This window comes from Aspergillus nomiae (assembly GCF_001204775.2).
Source record: "Aspergillus nomiae NRRL 13137 chromosome Unknown contig00304, whole genome shotgun sequence".
Taxonomy (NCBI): domain Eukaryota; kingdom Fungi; phylum Ascomycota; class Eurotiomycetes; order Eurotiales; family Aspergillaceae; genus Aspergillus; species Aspergillus nomiae.
Genome location: NW_015378359.1, coordinates 31,936 through 40,099, shown reverse-complemented (window position 1 = coordinate 40,099; position 8,164 = coordinate 31,936). Strand labels below are relative to the sequence as shown.

Genomic DNA, 8,164 nt, shown 5'->3' with positions numbered 1-8,164 from the left:
TAACAATATCAGCAGATCCCCCGAGGCGCAGTATACAGTATTAGGTTCTAAACAAATGCCCCACCCATGACCCAAATAATTTTCCTCGAGACACCAATCCTCCAATCTAGGTATGAAACACGAAAAAGAAAAGGGGGTATGAATAGTAGATATGCTTTTGATCAAAGAAGGGAAATTGACGGGACGGACGGTACGATGATGCCAGCTTAGGTGGTGGTCTTGGGACAACATTCTCCACCTCGCGTACAGCCATCGCCGCATTCCAAGAGACACGCCCGCGAGTCTTCCTCTCGCAGACTAGAAGGGCCGTTGCTGGAATAGGATGAAGCGGGTTGGTTGTCTTCAACATCGCTTCCCGGTGCAAATTCGGGCTGGATCGTAGTTGAATGAATGCCGTAGGCGTGGAGGCATCTTCTCACTTGTCTGGCCAGGCGCATGTACCTCTCTGAGCCCTCCCCTTTGATCTCCGTATCCACTTGAATGTGGATCGAAGCGACGTGCTTCGTGTCACTCAATTGCCAAACATGTAAATCGTGGGAGCTGATGATACCAGGAAGCCTCTCGATGTCTTCTTTAATATGGTCAATGCTCATACCGGGAGGAACAGCCTGTAAGAGGATCCTCGATGCGGCCTTGCAAAGAGGAATGGCCGAAGCAAGAATGATCACCGTGATCACCAATGAAATGCCAGGGTCAACGTAGAACCTCCATTCGTAATCAGTCAACCAAATAACCAAGGCAGACGCTATGACACCAACGTTGCCCAAAGCATCACCCATGACATGAAGAAAGACGCCCCGCATGTTGAGATCATGTCCATGTCCATGGCCGTGACCATGGCTATGACCATGCTTGGAGTCCTTCGACTTGGGTTGCGCGTGGTTATGGAATTTATGGACGTCGTCGTCCACTGTAGCATTTGGTAAAAGGGCTGTGTTTGCTTCGTCGGTATACTTGCGCGCTCGGTCTTTGTGGCTAAGGAGAGCCGATCGCTCTGATGTTTCAGCGACGTTTGTTTGGTCGCTGTCCGACTCGGACGACTGCTCCTCATCGACATAGCGGCTGCGACCGATGATTTCCTGTCTCATTGTCGCCGGGTGTACCTGGATGTCTTCCACGTTACTGTTGTATCTGGTAGATCCGCGATGTTGGCTATCAAGGGTTCGGCGCCTTCGAGCATCGGGAGAAGAGAGTGTACACTCGTCCTATATTGGTTTTGGTTAAGAGTTTATCACTGAGGACACGATTGCGGAAGACTGAACGTACTGCGATTCCCCGCGCGGGGTCACTTCCGCCATGGGAAATATTGCCCTGCTCAGCGGCATCCACATCCTCAACCCCATGGGCTTCACCATGGCTATGGCCGTGGCCATGTCCGTGGGAGTGATCGTGAAACAACAGAAGACCCAAGATATTCGACAAAAGACCAAAGCAACCGACAATGCAAACGAGCTTCGGGTTTTGCACCTCCTGGGGTTCCACCAGACGTTGAATCGCTTCTAGGAAAATCGACATGCACAGCGCGACGAGGAAGACACCGTTGACCAAGGCTCCGAGGGTTTCCGCACGTTGCCACTGTAATGAAAAGATCATGGTCAGCTTGTACTCCGCCCCCACGCCGCAAGAACAGAGCTTACTCCATAAGTGTACATCTTGGAAGTGGTGGAATTGGTCTCCTGGTTGGCGACCTTCACGGCCCATAAACCAACACACAAGGACAGAACATCATTAAGCTTGACATAGTTAGCCTTTGGCTGGTGTCCATACTGGATCTGCAGGAGATACATACCATATGAAACGAATCAGCAACAAGGGCAAGCGAGTGGACGGCATAGCCTGCGGGGTGTGAGATCGAGAACAACGCAACACCAGGTCCATGGATACTAACCAACTATCAATTCTAGGAGAAAGAACGCAGAGTCGATGACCAACAGGATTATGATCCTGTTGGTTTTGGAGAGGCCCATGATGGTGAGCTTGATGCGGCGCGCTTGGTGGCGCGGGTCCGCGAAAAGAGAGATAACGACCACCCGATCTCCAGGGGCGCACAGAAACGAGTCCGAGTGCTATGTCCAGAGAATATGCACAAAGGGCAAGAGGAAGAAATTTATAGAGCGACAGGCTAGTGAAATGAGAGGGTTAGGGTGGAAGAGCGAAAAAAAAGGACTATATCGGTAGCATCATGACTAGTAGTGACTACCCCGTCTAGTTCACCATTGGTGTCTGGAAAAACCGCATCCAGCGGCTTTCTCCGATTCCGGGCCGGTCATTTGTAGTGGCGTCATGCTCACGGCCTATGGCCTCAGGCAGCAGGGCGCAACCCGTGTAGCTCTCCTCGTCAACAAACAAAGGCCCCTTATCCGCCACGTCTTATCACCGTTTTTGAGGTGTCTCAACGTCGATTTTTAAACGTCGCGGGCGTGAATATTATTGCTATTTCTGGCTAGATAGATCGACTTCACGGAACGATACCATCCCATCCGTGCACCCACTTCATAACACGTTCAACCCCACCACCCGGTAGGGCGAGCCGGCAAATTTCTCGATGTTTATTTACCGGAGCAACTAAGTTTGATATGTGGAGGCACTGGAGGGAGCTTTTCTACTCCGGCGTAATATCATACCCCAAGTTGGCCATATTGGATTCCAGATCCCAGATCCTCCCAAAAAAAAAAATCTTCAAGTCATGGAAAGATGACCATACATCTCGAGTGCTGAGAAGTACTTCTCGTTGTGTTCTAGGTTTCGATCAGACACGTGCAACCGATGAAAATACCCTGCCAATATGTACACTAATGCAAGCTGACGGAGTAACGGGGTCACATGATCGGGGGTATGTCCCGTAGCGAGATGAGGTACTAACCAAAGAGAGGTTTCAGCAGGGCTACTAACTACCAAGGTACCTGCTGAGTTTTGAGCAGCAGTCTCTGCTGTCGAGAAGAATGGAAGGGTTTGGTGTCTCCTCTGGCACTCATACGTCTGGATACTATCCAATAGCACAGTGACAATCCATCTGAAAAGCTGCATCATGTGTCGGGGAGCAGATATCAATTTCTGACCTGTATGTATGTCTGATTCTCTGGTCGGTGGGAATGCGCGTATATTGCTTGGGATGGCACTGGATTCAACCATGTGGAGAGTGGAGAATGGGAAGGGAAGGGAAAAGAGAGAAAGAGAAAGAGAAAGAAAACAAAAGAAAGGTAAGGCAAAACGAAAAAGGCGATATAATGCCATGCACAGACAAACCTGACCGTACTTGACTCTCCCAACATCTCCAATCTGATGACTACGAGTCTTCCTTCTCCTTCCGACCGTAAACCAGATAGTACCGAGAGTAGATATGTAGCCTCCGGTCTAGTAATTCTCGTCGAACCCCTACTAAAAGCACCTGGATCTGATCAACACTCCAACCCAAGAATCGAGTGAACAGCGCCAATGAGTACGCGTCGAGAGCCTCAAGCATATTAGCTTGCTGGTAGCGTCCCAGTTCCTTCAGCTTGGGGTCTTTAGCCCATGGCGAAAAAGGCACCTAGAGAAGTCAACAGGACCGGCCCTCCGTCATGGAGGAGCTACCAACCTTGAATATTTCCTCCGTCACATCCGTGAAGCCAGCCTCAGTCATCCACTGCTTGTAATTTTTCGCCACTCCCATCTCTTTGCCAAACTTTCTACTCGCCTCGATCAACATATCCCGCCATTCAGATAGATACGGCGCGTTCGAGATACTATCGTCATCGGAAAAGATGCCGACGGTGGGTTCCATCATTTCAAACCAGCCACCGGGAACGAGGTGCTGATGTGCTTGGCGAAAGAGATGCGGGAAATCCTTGACGGATCCCTCGACACTTCGAGCATGGATGAAATCAAACGGTTGGGCGAAGTTCCACGGAAGTTCGAAGTCGTCGATCTCAAAGGCACAATTCGGTGGCACCCTGGTACCGTTATACTCAATAACTCATCCCATTTCCTACTTCTAAAGTCAAGTAGGCTCATACCATGAAGGTTGAATCGGACTCAGGTCCGTCCCTATTGCCAGTTAGCAGCGAAAGTAGAATGTAGGTGTTGGCGGTTCCCACCGATGACCTGTGCCTCCGGGTACTGGCTGTCCACTGTCAGTGATGTACTTCCAATATGCTTAGCTTCGTACTCGGCCATGTCAATTGCCCACAATCCTGTTCCGGTTCCTATATCTAGGATTCTTCGTGGGTTTTCTGATATGGGAGATCGATATAATGCTCCCGCCAGCACAAGACTACATATATGGTGACCCTTCCAGAAGTGAGAGAAGTAACTGGCAGGCGGAAGTGAAGAATTCAAATACCAGGTCTAATCGATCTTGTTCTCTTTCATCATTTGGCTGTGCGATTTCCATCAGTCCATGACCAGGTGATTGATAATAGTGGGGGCTTACAATGACATATTCTCCTTGTCGATATGCATGATACCGCCGTCCATTCTATGAGGCTATGTCAGTGGTTGGACGTGGTGGACGGCGATTAACAATTAGACCTCATATCTGGAAGAGGAAACGTGAGATTTGACTTCGCTGGATCAAACTAAAGTACTCACTGATAATGTAAGATACTGGATGACAAAGATGTCGTCGAACTGCCGGCTCTGTTGGGTGGAATTTAGTTTAAGAATCAACCACGGAAACCCTAAGCGATACGTACGCGCTGGAGTAATCCTCATCACTATAGAGATCCGCGTCGGCCTGAACGCAGATTTATATTCAATTAATAAAGTTCTCTAATTTACCTTCGCCAAATTGTGGAACACTAACCTCGGGGTCGATAGGTGGACCGGCATGCGGGTAGGAGCACATGGTGTGTCTACTGGGATTCAATATGACGGATCACAAAGGGGCCAAGAGGGTCCCTGATCGCTTATAAGCCATGTGGACTATTCCGTGGCAGAAGGCAAACACATGGAACACAAGGATTCGGCACAGGAAAAACCACTTGCGAAGCCCCTGTCCCAAGATATGATACCACCAGCTATCGGTTGCATGATTGGATTTTTGGGGGACGTGCCGGATCATAGCGCTGCACTAATGAGCCAAGAGCCACCTGCCAACGGCAGGATTTTCAAGAAACGGAGCGTCCTCCGAGGGATCGGCTGCTCCGACAGGTCAGCCATTTCTTGGACGGTGGAGATACCTGCAGTACCGTTTGAATATGGGGGCGGGGGTGAAATACTAACGGTCGACGGTGCATCCTTCGGTATTGCTGGAAGGTAAAGAAGAACAGAGAACTGCGTAAATGACATAGTAGCCCTGGTCATGTTTTGTCCGATCGCCCATTTTTTGCTTTTTTATTTCTCACTTTCCCTCGTTTTGTCCTACGTGCTGACGTTGTGCGAGATCGAAGCATGTTTCAGTTTCTTTTGCAACCGTGGATGATTGCTTTAGCAGGGGTGGTCTATCTGATTGCTTTGGCTGCGTATCGATTATGGTTGTCCCCATTGGCCAAGTTCCCCGGCCCTAAGCTGGCCGCGCTTACATTATGGTATGAATTGTACTACGATATTTACTGCGAAGGCCAGTATACATTCCAAATCATTCGGATGCATGAGAAATATGGTACTACCCGCAGCAAGCTATCAACAGGGCAAAGGACCGAGACATAAGGCTAATTGTACCTTTATCCTAGGTCCCATCGTGCGCATCAGTCCCTGGGAACTCCATATCAGTGACCCCGACTATTATGAAGTGTTATATTCTCGAGACAGCCCGCGGAATAAGTATGAATATTATACCCGGCAATTCGGGCTAACCAAGACGGCAATGGCGACAGTAGACCACTATCATCACCGTCTCCTGCGCTCCAACATGAACCCGTACTTTGCCATGACACGGATACGAAAGCTCGAATCTTTGATCCAGGCGTTGGTAGACAAGCTGTGCGACCGTCTGAGGGAATTCAAGGGAACAGGAACCCCGGTCGCCCTGCAGTACCCATTTACCTGTTTCGCCACCGATGTTGTCACCGATTACACTATGGGTGCTGGGTTCCACTACCTTGATGAACCGGACTTCGTTCCTCGGTGGAGCAGGACATTGAGTGGCATTGCAAAATCGGGTGTCTATATCAAGCCCTTCCCGTGGCTTCTCAAAGTATTCAATGCTCTACCAGAGCGTTGGTTGTCTTGGTTGAATCCCGAGATGGACTTGACATTCCATTTTCAACGTCGTTGCCGTGACGTTATAACGTCGATCATGGAGGAGCAAAACGCCAACGGATATGACAAGGTTAAGAGTCAATTCAGCCATCCTACTTTCTTTCATGACGTGCTCAATAGCAATCTTCCACCAGAGGAGAAATCTCCGGAGCGCTTATGGCAGGAAGTTCAGGTAGTGGTCGGTGCAGGGGCTGAAACTACAGGCAAAGCTTTGACTTGGACGATGTTCTACCTTCTTCATAACCCAGACAAACTGCAGAAACTGAAAGAGGAACTCAGCCAGCTGGATCCTGATCGAACAGCTACTTTGTTGGACTTCGAGAAAATGCCTTACCTGGTATGTCCTGGTGGAAGTATCTGTGTTGGTAATTATATCCGACTAACTGTTTGACACATAGACATCGGTCATCCTTGAGGGGTTAAGGTCTGTCCCTTTTCTTACGGTAGACGTTACAGATGCGTATTCTCTTACTAACATTTCAATCCAGACTTTCGTATGGCCTCAGTACCCGGTTGCAAAGAGTGGCTCCCGATAGAGCACTGCAGTTTAGAGAATGGTCTATACCCGCCGGGGTGAGTTTATGGATCTCTGTCGTCGCTTGTTGGTAATTGCATGCTTATGAAACAGACTCCCGTGGGAATGTCCAGCACGTTGATGCACCACGACGAGCGGATATTCCCCGACTCACATAAGTTTATTCCCGAGCGTTGGCTGGACCTGGAACAGCGGAAGCAATTGGAAAAGTATATGGTGGCGTTTACCAAAGGATCAAGGCAATGCATTGGCATGAAGTATGCTTCTTTTCGATCATGATCTAACCTACATACTAATGCTTGAAAAGTCTCGCGCGGTCCGAAATTCTCCTCGCCCTTCCTAAGGTCCTCAGAGAACTAGATTTTGAGTTGTATGAGACTACACTGGAGGATGTGACGCTTGCACATGATATGTTTCTTCCCTTCCCGAAGATGGATAGCAAGGGAGTGCGGGTTTTAGTGAAATAGTGGATCTATAAAGAATTCTTGAACGGATATATATATCATGGACACTCATGCAGATAGCTTAGAATTTGGTTGCGGATTGGTTTCCAGGGAGCGTAGGGTCTTCAGTGATAGCGGTTCGTCATGCTTGACAAATATATATATCATTAATATTACGTTTGGAAGGAAACTGAAGTTCAGCGATGAGACTTGATACTATAATCTTGTTACTGTTTATTTCTATAGGCTCTATTAATTTAAATTCATGCCCAGTCGATTACTTGTGCAAGCCTGAAGGTATCGAAGTAAAAAGGTTGGCCTTTACAACATTTGCTAGTTTAGAGTCTTTAGACCAAGACAGCGGAGGCGTTGCAATATCTTGGCTATAATACTTTTTGTTTATATATCAAGAAAAGAAAAACTTTCTTAACAAATCCTCGATGGTCTAACGGTCATGATTTCCGCTTGTCATCTCATACGAGAACAAGCGCGGGAGACCTGGGTTCGACTCCCAGTCGGGGAGATTTCTTTTTTGCTTTATCTCGATCTCATATGCGTCTCGTATCTCCCCTTTTGGTATCGTTGTTCTCTTTTCCGACTTCATTTTTCCTCGTCTTTCTCTTTCCTTCATTGTTCCTTTCATGTATATTGTACAAATATCAGAGTCTCCAGGGCAACATCACCATGTACGCAAGAGCTATTTGCAAAGCTACTTATTGGACCTCTCAATTCTCAACACAGCATTCACCAAACGTGGGCGCATGGCACCCCCTCATACTTGGCAGGAAGCCATCCGAGCAGTGACAATTAATAAAATCAACGGTCCGTCAAGAAATGACACAACTCCGCATGCGGCAATCGATCTTGTCATCTGCACGTGTGGAACAAACCGAACATTTGTTTCTGTTCGATCTTATCCAGTCGAATAGATGGGAAAGGATTAACCCCATCCATACCTTATCATCCTGTTGTCGCTCAGCCGGCAGAGAACAGGCGTTTGAAAAGT

At 48.2% G+C, this 8,164-nt stretch overlaps 3 protein-coding genes across 3 annotated transcripts; 1 reads left to right on the top strand and 2 right to left on the bottom strand.

Moving 5' to 3' along the window:
- Nucleotides 1–206: 206 nt before the first annotated feature.
- ANOM_007961 (cation diffusion facilitator family transporter) lies at nt 207–2,101 on the bottom strand (the record flags this gene model as incomplete). Its single annotated transcript, XM_015553217.1, has 5 exons — nt 207–1,205; nt 1,267–1,575; nt 1,638–1,733; nt 1,790–1,836; nt 1,889–2,101. Coding segments are annotated over 5 exons (1,614 nt in total), but the record flags the coding sequence as incomplete, so codon positions are not given.
- A 1,185-nt stretch (nt 2,102–3,286) lies between these two features.
- On the bottom strand, nt 3,287–4,825 carry ANOM_007960 (class I SAM-dependent methyltransferase; the record flags this gene model as incomplete). Its single annotated transcript, XM_015553216.1, has 7 exons — nt 3,287–3,529; nt 3,578–3,932; nt 3,996–4,026; nt 4,077–4,291; nt 4,412–4,456; nt 4,674–4,714; nt 4,784–4,825. The coding sequence occupies 7 exons, from the start codon at nt 4,823–4,825 to the stop codon at nt 3,287–3,289; spliced, it is 972 nt and encodes a 323-aa protein (XP_015403861.1).
- Nucleotides 4,826–5,370: 545 nt separating this feature from the next.
- ANOM_007959 (cytochrome P450) lies at nt 5,371–7,182 on the top strand (the record flags this gene model as incomplete). Its single annotated transcript, XM_015553215.1, has 6 exons — nt 5,371–5,581; nt 5,652–6,517; nt 6,579–6,604; nt 6,669–6,753; nt 6,809–6,972; nt 7,023–7,182. 6 exons carry the CDS (start codon nt 5,371–5,373, stop codon nt 7,180–7,182), a joined length of 1,512 nt encoding a protein of 503 aa, XP_015403850.1.
- Between the last annotated feature and the right edge of the window lie 982 nt (nt 7,183–8,164).